Source organism: Microtus pennsylvanicus, chromosome 13, assembly GCF_037038515.1.
Source record: "Microtus pennsylvanicus isolate mMicPen1 chromosome 13, mMicPen1.hap1, whole genome shotgun sequence".
In the NCBI taxonomy this organism is placed as follows: Eukaryota; Metazoa; Chordata; class Mammalia; order Rodentia; family Cricetidae; genus Microtus; species Microtus pennsylvanicus.
In genome coordinates, this window is record NC_134591.1 from 49,865,772 (window position 1) to 49,884,555 (window position 18,784).

The window sequence follows — 18,784 nt, forward strand, 5'->3', positions numbered from 1 at the left end:
GTGAAATCCTGTCTCAACTATTTTTCATTTTTAAAATTATGTATATGAATGTGTGTCTAAGTATGGATTTGGATCCCCTAGAGCTGGAATTAGAGATAGTTATGACCAGAATGTAGGTGCTAGGATCCAAACTCCAGACCTCTAGAAGAGCGGCAATCATTTTAAAGGAATGATCCTCCTTCCCACTAATTGACTTTCCCCTTTCTAGTTAACTGTTAGATCTTACTTTTCCTTTCCATTTTTAAAATTTGTTCTGGTTTTGGTTTGTTTGTTTCTGATTTTTCGAGACAGAATTTCTCTGTGTAACAGCCCTGGCATGCCACCACCACCTAGCTTTTTAAATTCTTTTTCGTGTTAAACAAGATGAGATAGCTGAATCAAAAACTTTTAGCTGGGCAGTGGTGGCGCACGCCTTTAATCCCAGCACTTGTGAGGCAGAGGCAGGCGGATCTCTGTGAGTTTGAGCCAGCCTGGTCTACAGAGCTAGTTCCAGAACAGCCAGGTGTGTTACACAGAGAAACACTGTGTGTGGGGGGGTGATGGATATGTTGTTTTTGTTTTCTTTTTTAAGTCAGGGTTTCTCAGTAGAGCCCTGGTTATCCTGGAACTTGCTCTGTAGACCAGGCTGGCCTCATACTCGAAGATCTGCCTGCCTCTTGCCTCCTGAGTGCCGGAACTGAAAATGTGAACCACCATGACTTTTATTTTTGAGACAGTCTCATATGATGCTAGCCTCCAATTTTACATAGTCAAGGATAATCCTGAATTCCAGATCCTCCTGCTTCCACCTCCCAAGAGCTAGGGTTATTTCTGAATGTCACCACACCCAACGTTTCTGGAGTTTTTGAGACAGGGTCTGACACAGCCAGTATAAGATACAATGAGATCCTGCCTCAAAAAGAAAAAAAAAGTTAAAACAAACTCATTAGGATGTGTTCTAAATCCTGGTACTGGGGAGGTGGAGGCAAGCCCTTCTCTGGGAGCTTGAGGCCAGCAGGTCTACAGAGAAAGCAAGCTGAGCAAGCCATGAGAGACCCTAGTAAGCCATACCTCTCCTTGTCTTCTTATTCATTTCCTGCTTCTAGGTTTCTGCCTTGCTTCTTGCCCTGACTTTCCTCAGAAATGGAGCATGACCTGAAAGTTGTTAACCTGAAATAAACCCTTTCCTCCCCAAGCTGCTTTTGGTCATGGTGTGTTATGACAGCATCAGAACTGAAGACAGTTCCAACAGCCTTGTTTGAACACTTGGTTCCTAGCTATTGGTGCCGGTGTGGAAGGTCCTGGGATCTTTAGAAGTGGTGCCTCTCTGGAGGAAGTGGGTCACTGGGGGAGGACCTTGAGCTTTACAGCCAGCTCCATTTGATGTCTGATTAGCAATTCCTAATCTTTCAGATGTGAGCAAGCTGCCTCATTCTCCCATCACCACGCCTGCCACCATGTCTTCCCTGCTGCCATGAACTGTGTCCCCAAACACGGGAGCCAAAACACACCCCTCCTTCCATAAGTTACTTTGGTCAGGTATTTGAGCACAGTGAAGAGGAACTAATACAAGTGATGTGGTGGTTTGAGCGGCAACAGCCCGTATAGGCTCAGGTATTTGAATGCTTAAGTTTCTTGTTGATGGGACTTTTGGAAAGTATTTGGAGGTCTGTCACTAGTAGCAGCCTTTGAGGTTTCAAAAGCCCAGACCAGGCCCAGCCTCTCTCTCTCTCTGCTTCCAACTCTACTACTGCTCCAGCACTGTCTGCCTGCTCCCACCAGGATGACTTTGGATTCACCGAGACTATAGGCCACCAATTAAAAGTTTATTTTTGTAAGTTGCTTTGTTATAGTGTCTCTTCACAGCAGAAAAGAAACCAAGACAGATGCATATCTTCTCTATTTCTTCATGTTACTTTGCTGCTTTCCATCTGGGTGCAAGTTTCCTCTTCAATAAAATAAGTGTAGGCCAGGCAGTGATAGAAGATGGTTCTCTCCTTCCACCTCCACACGAGTTCAAAGGATAAAACTCAGGATGCAGCAGGCACCTCGTCTCACTGAACCATCCTTTGGAGTGCTTTGTTAGAGACAGTTCTCCGTAGCTTTGGAATGTTCCTGGAACTTGCTCTGTAGACCATGCTGGTCTCGAATTCACAGAGATCCATTTGTCTCTGTCTCCTGAGCGCTGGGGTTAAAGGCGCGCATCACTATCGCCCAGCTGGAGCATTTTTAAAAAATAATTATTTTATTTTCAACTATGTGTATATATCTGTGTATGAGCTTGTAAGTGTAGATGGCCACAGAAGCCAGAGGCATCAGATCCCCCTGGACCTGAAGAGTTACAGGTAATTGTGAGCTACCTGGTATGTGAGTTGAAACTAGAACTCTGGTCCTCTGAGAGCAGTATGTACTCTTTTTTTTGTTTTGTTTTGTTTTTTTTTTTTGTTTTTCGAGACAGGGTTTCTCTGTGGTTTTGGAGCCCATCTTGGAACTAGCTCTGTAGACCAGGCTGGTCTCGAACTCACAAAGATCTGCCTGCCTCTGCCTCCCGAGTGCTGGGATTAAAGGCGTGCGCCACCACTGCCCGGCCAGTATGTACTCTTAACTGTTAAAATCTCTCTCTGGCCCTCACTGAGCATTCGGACAGTCTGATCCTTTAAAATTTTTTGGGAGGTCTTATGGAATCTCAGACTGGTCTCAAACTTGACTACTTAGCCACAAATGACCATGAACTTCTGATCTTCCTGGCTCTATCCGCCTGGTGCTAAGACTACAGGTGTTCAACCACACACTCACTTTATTTGGTAGTGAAGATCAAACTCAGGGTTTCAAACTTGCTAAGCAAGCATTCTACCATCTGACCAGACTCCCAGCTCCTCTAACACAGCTTCGTCAATCGGTTCCTCCCAGCCTGGCACTGTCCTTTGCCTCCTCCCACCTCTGTATCCACTTTGTTTCTGTCGCATCTTTTTCAGGCTTTTCCCATGCCTTCCAATTCCAAAGCTGTTTCCTTCCTACGCTGTCCAATTTGGAATGCTGTTCCTACTCTCACCTCCTTTAACTAATTAATCTCTATTCATCCTTAAGATCTTGGCTGATTAAATAAGTAGGTTTCTCATGATGCACTTCTTCCAACTATAATTAAACTAATTATGCAATTACTTAAAGTCTGTCTCAGGTAGACCACAGGGACCTCCATACCTTAGTTATATTATATCCCCAGGGAGGAGCACTATTCTTAATCCACATGCACTTATACTATCAGTGAAGGAAGAAAAATGCTTTGAGGCACCATATGGATAGACTTTAGAGCCACTTTGAGTCACCAAAATCCTTCCTAAATCTATTGATGACCTTTGATGGAATGATAAGATACTTATTGTCTTAGGTGACAAGCTTTGGACCTAACACCTGCTTCCTTTGGATAGCCTCTGCACACTCACTATTGTACCCAAGAGAAAAAAAGCAGACCCCCATCTTTCAGAATTCTGTAAACTGAGATCCCTAAACATTTTGGGAGTTCTTCCTAATCCTAAATTTAGATACAGACTGGGGCAGGGAATGATAAAAATTCAAGTTTTGCCTTTTAAACCAATATATTAATATTACCCAGGCGTGGTGGCACACGCCTTTAATCCCAGCACTCAGGAAGCAGAGATAAGCAGAAGGCTGTGAGTTCGAGGCCAGCCTGGTCTACAGAATGAGTTCCAGGTACAGTTAAAGATAGACAGAGAAACCCTATCTCAAACAAACAAGTCCCACGCAGCAATCCTGAATCTGAGCTGTCCCTGAGGACAACAACTTCCCTCCCAAGCTTAACAGAACAAGTCAAGTCAAACAAAGCATATGCTCCAAGGGCTTTATTTTCTCAGGCGTAGCAGGCAACACTTAGCAGGGGAGCTGAAAGGGAAGCTGGGAAACAATGGCCTCAGTATGGGTCATTAAAGGGATACAGAGGGTGTCCAGCATCTCTGGGGACCATCTTCCCATCCACCTAAAAAGAGAGACGAACAGATGAATGCATTAGCAAACAATGACATTCCCAAGACCCATGGCATTACCTCCAGTTCTTCTGAAGAATTTTACCTATCTATAGCACTACAACAGCTGACATCAGCAGGACCCAAGCATCAGTTAATGTTACATCGACAGTGACTCCAGCATCAAACCCACAGCCTGGTACATTGTTAACCTTGCCCTTAAGACTTGGTAGTATCAACTGGGATAATGTAGCTAGAATCTGTTTACTTCCTTATATGTAGCAAACTTCAACAAAGTCGACAATGTTTCCTGAGCTCCTCTCTATTTTTTTTTTAATTTAATGTGGCATGAGGGCAAGTTTTTTTTAATTATTTATTTTTACTTTATCCGTGTTTTGCCTGTATGTATGTCTATATGAGAGTGTTTGACCCTGGCATTACAGACACAGTTGTGAGCTGCCATGTCGGTACTGGGAATTGAACCTGGGTCCTCTGGAAGAGTAGTCAGTGCTCTTAACCACTGAGCCATCTCTCCAGCCCCCTGAGCTCCTCTCTCTTTTTTTATTTTTATTTATTTATTTATTATGTATACAATATTCTGTCTGTGTGTATGTCTGCAGGCCAGAAGAGGGCACCAGACCTCATTCCAGATGGTTGTGAGCCACCATGTGGTTGCCGGGAATTGAACTCAGAACCTTTGGAAGAGCAGGCAATGCTCTTAACCACTGAGCCATCTCTCCAGCCCCCTGAGCTCCTCTCTTATTATTTAACTGGAGAAATTAAATAGGTCACAAGATCATCAGGAAGCAGGACTGAGACTCACACGTTATGTCCATTATACCTGAGTCATACTAATTTTCCCCAACTTCAAGAGAATGGGACCACTGAAGCAGAGCTTGGTGTAGCCCAGAACTTGGTAGGCTGAGGCAAGAGAATGGAGTGTAAAATCTGCCTGAAAGGAAAGAAAGGGAAACAGAAAGGCAAAGAGAAAGAAAGAGAAATCAGGCAGGAAGAATGGCAGGAGTTCAAAGCCAGCCTGAGCCACACAGTGAGCTGCACAAAAGCAAGAATGACAGTGTAAGTCCCTGTCTCAAAAAAAAAAAAAAAAGGTGTGTGGGGATAGGCCTGGTGGTGGCTCACACCTTTAGGCAGAGGCAGGCAGACCTCTGAGTTCCAGGCCAGTCAGGGCAATATAGTGAGACCCTGTCTCAAAATAAATTTTTTTTAAAAAAGAGGAAAGGAAGACAGGAAAGGAGGAAGCAAAGAGAAGAAACAAGCAATGCACCTTGAGTAGCAATCCCACCAACATTCTGCCCCTTCTCCAGTCAGCAGGCCTGAGGTCACACCTGGGTCACCACACCCCAAAACTCTTCCCTGTTCCCTGACTCAAGATGGTTACACATCATTACCGTAATCATGGGCACAATATACCGCCAATTTTTGTTCAGAGCATCTAATTGCTTCATCTCCTCGGGGCTAAAGGTGAAATCAAACACCTGGAGGGGACAGAAAAGTCAGCCTTGTGAGTGGTAGCCTGAGTATCTCAATACCGGCCTCTTAGCAGGTAGAATCAGGGCGAGATCTCCATCTCTCTTTGATTTTTTTCAAGAAAGGGTTTTTCTGTGTATCTCTGGCTGTAGATGGACCAGGAATTCACTCTAGATGGACCAGGCTGGCCTTGAACTCATATAGTTCTGCCTGCCTCTGCCTCCTTGAGGGCTGGGATTCAAGGTGTGAGATTAAAGAAAACAGAACCTAATGATCAAATACCTGAATGTTCTGAAGGATACGCGAAGGAGTGACGCTTTTGGGGACGCAGATTACTTTCCGCTGAACCTGCCATCTGGGTGGGGAATGAAAATAAAGAAAATGAATTAGCATTCAGAAACATTTTAACCATAATGCAGCCCTCCGTCCCTCCCTAATTCCTAGACCACCTGAGCTGCATTAGAATAAATGACTGCCTCTCGGTGGCCTCATTCCAGCCCATATGGAAAATCCTCAGTCCTACTCAGGCAAATTAAGGGGGAAAAAAAAAAGAGCCCTTTGAGCTGGGTATGGTAGCACATACCTTTAATCTTAGCACTCTGGAGGCAGAGGCAAGTGGATCTGTAAGTTCTTGGCCAACCTGGTCTGATGGAGGAGGGTCATCTGTCTATGTGTTACTTTCATTGGTTAATAAAGAGACTGCCTTGGCCTTTTGATAGGGCAGAAAATTAGGTAGGCGGGGTAGACAGAACAGAATGCTGGGAAGAAGGGAAGTGAGGCAGTTGCCATGATTCTCCAACCCGAGATGGGTGTGGGCTAGAATCTTTCCCGGTAAGCCACCACCTCGTGGTGCTACACAGATTATTAGAAATGGGTTAAGCAAGATATGAGAGTTAGCCAAGAAGAGGCCAGATATAATGGGCCAGGTAGTGTTTAAACGAATACAGTTTGTGTGTTGTTATTTTGTGTGTAAAGCTAGCCACGTGGTAGCCAGGCGGGACGAAAAGCAGGCCTGCTTGCCTCATCACTACACTGGTCTAGACAGTTCCAGGCCAGCCTGTCTCAAGAAGAATAATTTCCTCACTCCTTGCCACCCAATCAGGCCTTTCCCCTACCTTAAAAATGTCCCATACCTGAGCAAGATCTGAGCTGGAGACCGGCCATGTTTTTCAGCAAGTGCCAAGACCACTGGATCCTCAAGCAGGACTGGCTCATTGGGATGGCGCCAAGCACGATCAGAGGATCCCAAGGGGCTATATGCAGTCACCTCCAAGCCTCGTGCTTGACAGTGGGCAATGAGCTCATTCTGGGCCAGGTATGGATGGCATTCCACCTGAAACGGTGAGCAAATTCTGGCACCGCGGCCTCCACTGTGGACCTCTAGGCCCACTGTTTGCACTGGTGAGTTCATGCTCTTCCAGGACTTGAAATCCTTCAACAACACTTCGGACAACTTGCAGTCTCCACTGAGGAGATCCATCACCTGATTACCCATGCTCTGCACACACAACCCACCTTCCATCCATCTGTTTGTAGTGCTCACCTGCAAGACAGCTGGGCGCACAGAGGCCACACTGAGGATATCATCAATCTGCCGACTGTTGAAGTTGGACAAGCCCAGTGCTTTCACCAGCCCCTTTGCCACCAGTGCCTCCAGAGCCTTCCAGGTGTCCTTATAGTGGATGGAGTCATATCGCATGGTCCCATCGGCATTCTTGGGAAAGGGATTGTCTCCCCGCCTGAGTGAAACAGAGCCCCCCCCCCAAGTGTCAGCAAAGATGTCAGACTTCTGCCCTTCCTGCTCATCCAGCTATTCTATGTGCTCCACTTTAAGACCAAGGGATGACGTGACAACAATCAGAAACAGCAATGCTTTCTCACCCTTCCAGTTTACAACTCAGGTATGACATCTACATGGAAAGCCCATCCTTCCTCTCTCTCTCTTTTTTTTTTATTTTTGGGTCTTTGTTTGGTTTGGTTTTTAAAGACAAGGATTCTGTGTAGCACTTCTGTCCCAGAACTAAATCTGTAGACCAGGCTGGCCTCAAAGTCAGAGATCCGCATGCCTCTGCTTCCCAAGTACTGGGATTAAAGACATTCGACACCATGCCTGGTTCAGGGGCCAAGAGTCTATCTCCTTTTCTCTAGTACACTTCCTTAATGCCATCTTCCTCAGGGGGAGTTCTGTACACCTGACAAGGGCACAATGCTGATGCAAGACATCTCACACCCTCTGTTGAGAGACATTCACAGCCAAATTCTTGGGGGACCTACTATAAAAGAGCAGCATGTTTCCTGATTGAACAATAGAGTACTAGATAGAGACCACTCATATAAATACACGGTATACACTAAGTGTTCCTTATTATATACCTAAACTCTTGGCTGCAGAAAACGCAAAGATCCCATGGTACATAAGCTCATCTGCTTGTTGCACAGCTAGTGTTCTTACCCTATTCGGCAGCTGTGAATATGATAAATTACTAACACTACACACCCAATCCCCAAATTCCAGAAAAAGTTGCAGAGGCAAGGCTTACTCGAAGGCGTGAGGCCAATGTATCAAATAGAGGTCCAGATACTCCAACTGGAGGTCAGCCAGTGTCTTCCGAAGGGCACCTTCTACATCCTCAGGGTGGTGCTTAGTGTTCCACAGCTTGGATGTCACAAACAGCTCCTCTCGAGGCACTGCCTGTGACAGAGGCAGAGCCCGCTGTGAGAAGAACCCTGGGCACCCAGTCTTACCTACCCACACCTATGGGAGAGGAACAGAAGTATGCCCCAGAATGTGACCCAATACAAAATCATAAACTTAAAACATGAGGTTTTCTTTTGAATGCCATCATAATTCTCAAGTATGAAGTCTACAGATGACAATGTCAAAACGCTGAACATGCTGGGAGCTGATGCCAGCTTCCCTCATCCAAGACCAAGTTCCAGCTTCAGCTTTGGTTCTCATATCCCATTTCTTTGTGTCCCCCAATTCTCACCTTGCCTGGTCCCACATTCTCCTTCAGGGCCTCCCCAATCTCGGTCTCGTTGCCATAGACAGCAGCACAATCAATATGACGGTAGCCTACACTAAGGGCGTGCTTGATAGCTGCTTTCACCTGCCGGAGGGAAAGGAGATTTCAGTTCTACTAGTCGGAGAGGGGAAGGGGGAAGAACTATATTAAGGCCGCCCATGCGGTCAGAGCGGAGAAGATGAAAAGTGATTCTAGGCTAGGGATATAGCTCATGTGGTAGAGTGCTTGTGTAACATGTATGAAGTCCTAAATTTGAGCTCTTGAATGAACAGAGTGTGCTGGCTTATGCCTATAAATCGGCACTCAGAAGATAAAGACAGGAGGAACAGAAGTTCAAGTCTGGAAAGATGGCTTGGCAGTTAGGAGCACTGGCTGCTCTTCCAGAGTACCTGGGTACAGTTCCCAGCATATACAAGGTGAAACACAGTATTTGGTAACTCTTGTTCAGGGGATGAAATGTAGTCTTCTGACCTCTGTGAGCATCAGGTACACACATGGTATACAAACATGCACAAAGGCAACATATTCATAAACAAACAAAAAATAAATAAATAAAATCTAAAATTTCAAAAAAAAAAAAAAAGAAAAGAAAGTTCGCCTCAGTGCCTTTTATCCCAGAACTCAGGACGCAGAAGCAGGCAGATTTCTGTGAGTTTGAGGCCAGCCTGGTCAACAGAGCTAATTCCAGGACAGCCAGGGCTATACAGAGAAACTTTGTCTTGAAAAACAAAAAACAAAAATTCAGCTAAAAATCTTCCCTAACTCTTGTCTATACAGTTGACCAAGTAACTTCCCAAGCTTTTGACTATGCTCCCAATTCCAAAATACGCACTTGGGAAAGAGCCAGTTCTCAAAAGCTAAGTGTGTAGGACAGGAGACATAATCACAATACAGGGTGGGAAGTAATATATGGGGAATCAGAGCAAGACTCCAACTCTACCATAACAATGTGTAGAGATGCAGAGATGCTCTACAGGCTTCAGTTCCTCCTGAGTTAGCTGGGGAAACTTAGGATTCATGGTTGTCCCTTCTTTTCTCATCTCTTCCCACTACCCTTAGCCTTACAAGACCCATAATAGGGGTTTACTAGGGAAAATACAGGACCTCTCTTGCAAATCTCTCCGATCCTCTGACTGAGACTCAAGAAGATTCCCTCCTCTTCCCCATCCCTCACCTGGCCAGGCTCACTCTTCCATGTCCCCAGCCCAATCAGAGGCATCTTCTGTCCAGTGTGCAGGAGGACACAGGAAGCCATCGTCTCCTAAAACATAGGGGAAAATAAACGGTGAGGAAGTTAATGCTGCCTTGAGCCTAGCCACCCATTGCTGCAAAACATGGTTCAGAAAAGGGGTAGAGATAGGAGTGGTGCAGTGCGGGGAGCAAATACTTTGTGATATAAGGGCCTATGAGCATAGACAGAGACAAGGTACCTGAAATCAACCAAACCCAGTAGCTCCTGGACAGACACTAACCACGCTACTAACTTGGCTGGCCTTCACACAGCATTCAAAGGCTCCAGTTTCTGAGAGTGAGAGAGTAGCTCAGTGGTATAGCACCTAGCAACACCCACCTAACACAAACCCAGCCTAGAGATATGGCCTGTAATCCCAGCACTCAGGAAACTGAGGGTAGAGGATCAAAAGTTCCAAGCTAACTTGTCTCAAGAAATCAAAACCTTTTCCCAATACTCAGTGACTTCTAGGCCAGCCAGGCTGTTAAAAAACCAAAACCAGGGCTGGAGAGATGGCTCAGAGGTTAAGAGCATTGTCTGCTCTTCCAAAGGTCCTGAGTTCAATTCCCAGCAACCACATGGTGGCTCACAACCATCTGTAATGAGATCGGGTGCCCTCTTCTGGCCTGCAGGCATACACACAGAAAGAATATTGTATACACAGTAAATAAATAAATATTAAAAAAAAAAAACACCCAAAACCAAAGCCGGGAGGTGGTGGCGCATGCCTTTAATCCCAGCATTCAGGAGGCAGAGGCAGGCGGATCTCTGTGAGTTCGAGGCCAGCCTGGTCTACAAGAGCTAGTTCCAGGACAGGCTCCAAAGCCACAGAGAAACCCTGTCTCGAAAAACCAAAAAAAAAAAAAAAAAAAAAACAAAAAAAAGAAAACAAAACCAAAATGTACTGGAGGGTTGAGCAGATGAATGACCTGATGACCGAGTCTGATCAAGGATGCACAAGGCAGTGGAAGAGTGCTGACCCACAAGTGGTCCTCTGACACTCATGCAATCACAGAATTAAAGAAGCTGAGACAGCAGGATCACTGTGAGTTCAAGACCAGACTGAGAGACCTGGCAAGACTCTGTCTCAAAATAAAACTGAAAAGGGGAAGCTGGAGAGATGACTCAGTTTGTGGAGTACTTGCCACTCAAACACGAGAACCGTAATTCAAGCCTAGCACCACATAAAAGCCAGGTATGGCCAGGGCGGTGGTGTGGTGGACTTCTCGACCAGCGAGAAGGAACTACCACCACATCAGGATTCCACTCAGAACACGCTTTACTGGAGTACCCTTGATTGACGGGGAGCAGGAAACGAGAGGCAGGAAAACGAGGGGCAGGAAGCGGAGGGGAGAGAGAGCATGAAGCGAAGGGGGTGAAGGGCACTTAGGCAGCTGCTTAAATAGGGAATTGGCACACGGGTTGTCCTGTGATTAGCTGCCACCAACAGCTGACACCAGACTGCATCGGGATAGGCTCAAGGATCCTCATCCACAGCGCACGCGGGAAGCGGGGGACGCGCAGCTCCCAAAGGCAGAGCCAAATATGGAGTTGTTTATTTCCAACAAGACAGGATGTCGGCGCCATCTTGTAATGGCGATCCTGTCCGGCTCACTACATGGTGGTGGCACATGCTTTTAATCCCAGCACCTGGGAGGCAGAGACAGGTGGATCTCCATGAATTCAAAGCCAGTCTGGTCTACAGAATGAGTTTCAGGACAACCAGAGAGACCCTGTGTGTGTGTTTGGGGGGGGGGGGGGGAAGGCAGGCATGATGTCACCTCCATTCACATTTGTAAACATATTTTATATACATGTTTAACACAAACAAGTATATAAAATCAATCAATAAGCCTGGTCTATATAAGAGCTAGTTCCATGACAGCTAGGGGTGTTACACAGAGAAAACAAAAACAATAATAAAAAATAAAATAACACCTTTAATTCCAGCACTCGGGAGGCAGAGGCAGGTGGATCTCTGTGAGTTCGAGGCCAGCCTGATCTACAAGAGCTAGTTCCAGGACAGGCTCCAAAGCTACAAAGAAACACTGTTTTGAAAAACCAAAATAAACAATAAATAAAATTAAAATTAATCAATAAATCTCTCTCTTGGGGGCCTGTCCTGAAACTCACTTTGTAGACCAGGCTGGTAAATAAATCTCTCCCTCTCTCTTTTTTTTAAAGATTTATTTATTCATTATATATACAATATTCTGTCTGCATGTATGCCTGCAGGGCAGAAGAGGGCACCAGATCTTACTATCTTACTACAGATGGTTGTGAGCCACCATGTGGTTGCTGAGAATTGAATTCAGGACCTCTAGAAGAGCAGGCAGTGCTCCTAACTGCTGAGCCGTCTCTCCAGCCCCTAAATAAATCTCTTTAAAAAAAAAAAAGATTGAAAGGGGGCTAAAACTGTGGCCCTATGATAAAAGTGCACACCTGGCTGCTCAGGACCCTATGTTTACCACAAAAAAAAAAAAAGAAACAAAAACAGAGAAATGTGCTGGTCTTTCCCAAGAGTCAAAGGCTTTCCTACAAGAAGAAACTAAACAAACAACTTCAACACAGCACAAAAGTAGTGAAGCATAAATCTAAGAATTTTCAACAGATCAAAAACAGGCAATTAGATTAGGGCATGTGTCCACAAGCTAGGAGTGTAGCTCCCAGAACCATATAAACCATAGTTGTATAAATTTGTAATCCCAGAACTCTGGAGTAAAAGCAAAGGGATGAAAAATTCAAGGTTATCCTTTGCTACGTAGCAAGTTGGAGGCCAGCATGGGTTATATGAGACCTTATCTACAAAGAGAGAGAAAAGGCTGGTTGTGGCCTTTGATCCTAGTACTTGGGAAGCTGAAGCAGAAGGATCTCTGAGTTTGATGCCAGTCTGATCTACATAGTGAGTTACAGTACAACCAGAAACAGCGAGACTCAAAATAAATAAATAAATAAATAGGCTAAAAAAAAAAAGGAAAAGGGCAAAAGCACAAAACTGTTCAGTCAGCCAATGTGGATATTCCAGGTGTTGAGCAACATGTTTAAACAGGCGTCCTAATACCCTTGTCAGTATGGTATGGTGGGAGAATCAGATAGCATTACAATGTGATGAGCTTTGGCCAAAATCTGCATCAAGGCACACATGGATAGTGGCAGAGACTGACCCACCCAGGACTGTAGGTGATACTGGAGCCCAGCTGAGGCAAGGGAAGCCAAGCAAAGCAGAGCAAGCCTGTAACCCAAACATTTGGGAGGTAGGGACAGGAGGATCAGGAGCTGATTTATATGTGTCCCCCACTACATATTAAATTTGAAGCCAGCTTGGGCCACAGGAGACCCTGCTTACTATGAAAAAAGAATAGGTGTGGTTAGTCCCAGTACTCAGGAGGGAGAGGAAGGAAAATCTCTGAGTTTGAGGCCAGGCTGGTCTACATAGTAAGTATTAGGACAGCGAGGACAACATAGAGAGACCCTGCTTCAAACAAAACAAGTAAACAGGTGGAGCAAACCTGTAATCCTAGCCATTTGGAGGATGAGGCAGGAGGATTGCAGGTTCAGCAGTTAAGAGTATTAAATGCTCTTCCAGAGGACTTGAGGTTCAATTCCCAGAACCTACAAGGCAGCTCACAACTGTTTGTAACTCCAAGATCTGACACCTTCACACAGACACAAGCAGGCAAAATACCAAGGCAAATAAAATAAAAATAAACTATTTAAAAAAAAAAAAGGAAAAAAAGGCTGGGGACAAAATGATAAACCAGCCACTGCCTCCTTAGATTTGAAAGTCACCTTACAGTAAAGACAAACTAGATTCACTCCTGGTCATAATTAATTCTGTTCCTCAGGACTGGGCTATACCCCACCTTACCTACAGATGGTACTATACTACCTATTTCAGGAAATGGCAACCATGTCTTTATTTCCAAAGGTTGTTATAACTACCTTGTTATGATCACCTTGTTATGTTCTGTTTCTGAAACCCCACCGATTTCCCTGCCAAATTCCCCATCTGGAAACCCCCTACCCCTGAGCTATAGAAATCTTCCCCATATCCAATGCTGATCTCTTGAACTTCACCTTATGGGGAGGTAGCCTGTGTATACAAATAAATTATTAGTGTATTAATTAATTAAAATATAAATAAATTGATTGCTATAATTAATTTGGCCATGATGATTTGGGTTGATGGTCTTTTGCCTCACATCTTCAGAATTAACAACACCTCAGTGGTGGAATACAGACCTGACATGCTTGGGACCCTGAATTCAGTGTTCAGTAAGTGAGGAGAGTGAACAGGAGTTATCAAAAAGAGAAGGGAGAGGGAATATTTACTCCAATGAAGTAGAAATAACCTTTCCCCTTGATCTTAGCAGTACCTGCCAATAACATCCCTAGAAATATGAACTTTGTTCCCAAGTTTTGAAAGATGCATGGAAGGCAGGTAATAATACAAGCAAACAGACACACCAAAATTGTCTTTCCTAGTATCTGGCTGAAAGAATTTTATAACCTAGTAAAACCTGAATATAAAAGCCATTCTTTCTGCTAAATCGACAACAAAACCAGTCAATCCAGGCAGCAACCCAAACTGTCGAGTGCAATGATCTTTGTAACCACGGACTTCGTGGGGATCAAGCAAGGGGCTCTATGGCTAAGTTCCTGCAGGGGCTTCATATTAAACAATAACCTGTTTACTTTCTCCAGGTTTCTCCCACCACGTGAGAAGGCTCTGAAATTACGAGGGTGGAGACTGAACAAAGCCTAGTTTATAGGGAACATGGAAGAAACTTTAATCTTGCTTTTTCATTCTTTTTGCAGGAGAAACTAAACACCAAAGGAGTGGAATAAAGGGCAGAAGAACAAAGGTCTGTAAAGAATAAGAACTTCCACGATTCCCCGACAAGGAGCCAAAAAAAAAAAAAAAAAGAACTTCCGAGAAGGGGACGGAAGGGCCACGGTAGAAGACAGATTTCCATCAGTACAGAAGTAATCCTCCACGGGCCTGTGGTTTTCCAGCAGTCTGCTTTAGGCACAACAGCTTTCTAGAATAGCCTAGTAGAGTTGTTGACAAGACAGAAAGTGTTTCTTGACTCCGAGGACATTTCCCCTGAGTCCCCGAATGCCAGAGTCCTTTAACTTTGTCCCCATCCTCTTTCTTTCCTTTGGTCAAATTTGCGATTTCTGTGACCATCTAAAAGCCCGACTTTCCCTACACCAGTTGAATGTGTTTACTTCTTCTGGGCCTTTCTGCCTGCACAATCCACAGGTGCCTGGGGATGCGGAACAGTCCAGGATCTAGAGTTGCACAAGCCTGAGTTTGAATCTCAGCTGCACTATGTCGAGATACTACATCTAAAGCAGCACGCACAATGCTTGCTCGTTCTCTCCTTCTGTGTACTCTAACTCACCAAAGACCCAAGCCCGGGATAGCAAGGAATAAAACAAACCAAACAACATGTTCACAGTATTATTTATGGAACTCTTTAAAAAGTTATCTGATTTTTTCTATTTGCGGCATTCTATTAGGTCACTGCCTGGCAGTGCCTTTACTCACAGCACTTGGGAGGAAGAGGCAGATCTCTGAGTTCAGGGCCAGCCTGGTCTAGAGAGTGAGTCCAAGGGCAGACAGAGAGACACAAAGAAACCCTGTCTTGAAAAACAAACAAACAAAAAATCCTGTTAAAAGCTGGTGAGGCAGAGGAGGGGCATGGACTGACACAAAACAAAAATAAATTAAAAAAAATAATAATAAAAACACAAGCCCAAAACCTCTAACTCTCTAAAGATATCTACTTGCTGAGTTAGGTGTGCAGGTGACAAACTCCCTAGGTGTGTGGGTGCACATCTGAGCCTACGAAAGGCAAGATGATTCCACAAGTTCACGTAACATACTAAGGCCCTGTCTCAAAAACACCAAAAGTAAATAAATATAAAATAAACATCTACATTTCCTGAACGAACTCTTTCCTAGTGTATTTACACCAGCCTCCACTGTCCCTGCCCTAGCTGTGACCACTACCTTCCCTTGCCTAAACCGGGCACTACTTTTAATTTGGACTTGTTCAAAATCCATAAACCCAATCCAATCACGTGAGGCCTTAGCTCATACTGTTCAGCAATTCTCCCCAGACTAAAGTCCAGAGTCCTTGAAAACTGGCTCCCACATTCCTCATTCCCCCAACTCCTCATTTCAGACCCTGTGAAACAAGCACAACAGGACTCCTGGCCTCTGCACACTCTTTCCCCAAACTTCACACCTGCCTAGCTGTTACTCACCATTGACCTAGCACCCCTGAAGCTTCTCATCACCTTTGCACGATTGTTTTGTGAGAGAAAAGAGAAAGAGACAATGTGTGTGTACTTATGGACTGTACACCTCACTGCATCCTTTTGTCCACATCGAGAGGTCTCCCGACCTGGGCCATTTATCTGAGTCCCTTACCATGCACACACAGCTAAAGGAGGAGAGATCTTCAACACTGGGGCTTTTCTTTTTGATTCAGTTTGGTTTTTCCAGATGCAACCTCAAGCGGCCCAGGATAGTCTTAAATTCTCTGTAGAGAAGAATGACCCTGAGTTCTGATTTTCATTCCAAGTGCTGTTTTCATAGGCCTGAGAAACCACGCCCTGCAAGCCAGACAGCTCAGCTTACTGGAGAGGCATCTAAGGAAATCACTAAGTCCATTATCTTCATTTCTCCTTGGAAAAACCAAGAGAAGTCGTGTGTGTGTGTGTGTGTGTGTGTGTGTGTGTGTGTGTGTGTGTGTGTGTAGAGAATGAATTCAAGGTCTTACACTGATCAATTCTACAATTCTACCTCTAAACTATACCCATGGGTTTGGTTTTGTTTCGTTTTTTTGTTGTTTTTTTTTTAAATTTTGAAACAGGGTTTCTCTGTATAGCCCTGCTATCCTGGAACTCAATTTGCAGACCAGGCTGGTCTCAAACTCAGAGATCGGCCTGCCTCTACCTCCCGAGTATTGGGATTAAAGCTGTGTACAACCACCGCCCAGCCACCTGCTAGTATCATACTAATTTGGCAAGTATTTGAAAAAAAATAAATTCTGGGCTGGAGGTGTAGTTTGGCTGGTAAAGTGCTAATCCCGGGGTTTGATCCCAGCACTTCATTAAGGTAACAAACTCCAACAATTCCAGCAATCACAAGGCAGAGGAGGCATTAAGACCAGGGAGCCAAGGTCAACTTCGGCTACGTATCACAAGTTCAAGGCAAGACTAAGAACAAGAAACCCTGTCTTGGGGGTTGGAGAGGTGGCTAGGCTGCGTAACTCTTGTTTCTCTCACAGATCATCTGGGTTTGATTCCCAGAACCCAAATATCAGCTATCAACTTCAGTTCCAGGGGATCCATTGCCTCCTTCTGACCTCCATGGGCACGAGGGACCCACACGGAGCATACATATATGCAGACAAAATCATTAATAGGCATAAAATAAATCAATCTTTAGAAAACATTCTTGAGACTCTGAAAAAAAATACATATAAATAATAAACAATTCCACCGAGCCAGAAAGGATCATGCGGAAATTAAACCTGTAATACAAATGGAAAAAGTGGAACCTTGGAAAAGGAACAGGCCTGATCAGAACCTGGGGAGATCCTGCAGTGCTGACTATGCACAGTCTAAATGGTAGAGTCCATTAGTAGTAGGCTCGGTGATGTGAAGGTTCGGGTATTTTCACATAAAAAAAAAAAAAGCTCGGCAGCAACAGGATATATAACGTCCAAGTTTTCTCAAACCTAAGGCGATGGCTTAATCAAGCTAATTTCTCGCCCCCACTTCCGCCACTTGCTAGAAACACGCCTGCACCTCCATTAGGAAAGGCCGAGGCTCCAGAAATGTCGCGCAGATGAAAAAACAGAGAGGGGGCAACTAAAATGTACAAATTCAAAGATTTACCCCAGTTCTCGCTATAGTACCGATGTTTCTGCTCATTCCACCTCTAGGGAAACAGAGGTTGAGAGAAACAGACGTTATCTGAGAACACACAGAATAGGAGGAAGAGCTCAAATCCGAAACGAAACCTCATTGTCTCAACGTCGACGCTCTCCGCTCAATCCCGGGGCGGACGCCGCGGCACTGAAAGGCCCAGCTTCTTCCTTGGGGGAAGGGCGCTTGGGGGAGGAAGGGAAGGAAGGGGCCCGCAGTAGGTAGAACTCACCTTGGCAGTGAGCGCAGGCTGCGGAGAAGACAATGTGGCTAGAATTGAGCTCAGCACTCAAGTAATAAGCCGGCAGGCTTCGGCTTAAGTCTGGAAGTGAAGAGGAAGCCCCACCCCAAGGAGGAGCAAGGCCCCGGTTTCCAGAATCACGCGCAGGACGGAGACCCCCGCTGTCCTGCGAAGAAGAGGCGGTAGAAGCCAAACCAGGGACTTTACACATCCCTCCCCAGGAAGAGCTCACTCGAAAGCGAGCTGCTAGAAGGGCCGGGGTCCTCAAAATGTGCCTGCGCACTGGCGACGTGGACGGTCCTCGGCGCTGGCCACGCCTCCAACCGTCCCACAACGCACTGCGTAGGCGCCTCTCTAGGCCTGGATTCCGGTATTTACTGGAGAATAAGCGCCTCTGTGGTACCTGGTGGATTCTGCGGTCCTCCCATCCCTCCAAGGATGGCCGGCTTCTCAGAGCTGCCCTAACACTAAATTTGACCAGAACACTGACAATCTGGCCTCTCCAGACGCCATTCTAGAAAGTTATTGATCTCCCAGTCAATATCTTGCACTGGCACTCTGCTAAAGACTTCGTAAATATGCGCTGGGGATGTAGCTAAATTACTACAGTGCTTGCTTAGTATAAAGTCCTGGGTTCAAATCCTAGCACTGCATAAAACTGGTTGTTGATCCCAGCACTTGGGAGGTGGAGGCAAGGAGGATCAGAAGTTTAAGTTGCTGAGAATGTAGTTCAGTTGGTAGAGTCCCTGGGTTCAAACGTCAGCTCTGCGTGGTGGCACGTATTTCCATCTGGTCTCTCGGGATGCGAGGGCAGGAAGATTAAGACTTCAAGGCCATCCTCTCCTACCTACCTAATGAATTTGAGGCCAACCTGGGATACGTAAGACGCTTG

General features: G+C 45.3%; 1 protein-coding gene across 3 annotated transcripts; it reads right to left on the reverse strand.

Annotated features, from left to right (window-relative positions):
* Positions 1-3,824: 3,824 nt before the first annotated feature.
* Akr1a1 (aldo-keto reductase family 1 member A1) lies at positions 3,825-18,219 on the reverse strand. 3 transcript variants are annotated; one of them, XM_075946972.1, is made up of 10 exons: positions 17,884-18,219; positions 9,648-9,734; positions 8,438-8,557; positions 7,988-8,139; positions 6,991-7,186; positions 6,581-6,780; positions 5,730-5,802; positions 5,369-5,455; positions 4,801-4,911; positions 3,825-3,973 (listed from the first exon to the last, which is right to left on the reverse strand). In XM_075946972.1, exons 2-10 carry the CDS (start codon positions 9,726-9,728, stop codon positions 3,908-3,910), a joined length of 1,086 nt encoding a protein of 361 aa, XP_075803087.1. In that variant the 5' UTR covers positions 9,729-9,734; positions 17,884-18,219; the 3' UTR covers positions 3,825-3,907. The 3 variants fall into 3 exon arrangements, with proteins under 3 accessions (XP_075803087.1, XP_075803088.1, XP_075803089.1); XM_075946973.1 differs by having other exon boundaries at positions 4,801-4,907; positions 17,884-18,218; XM_075946974.1 differs by lacking the exon at positions 4,801-4,911 and having other exon boundaries at positions 17,884-18,217.
* Between the last annotated feature and the right edge of the window lie 565 nt (positions 18,220-18,784).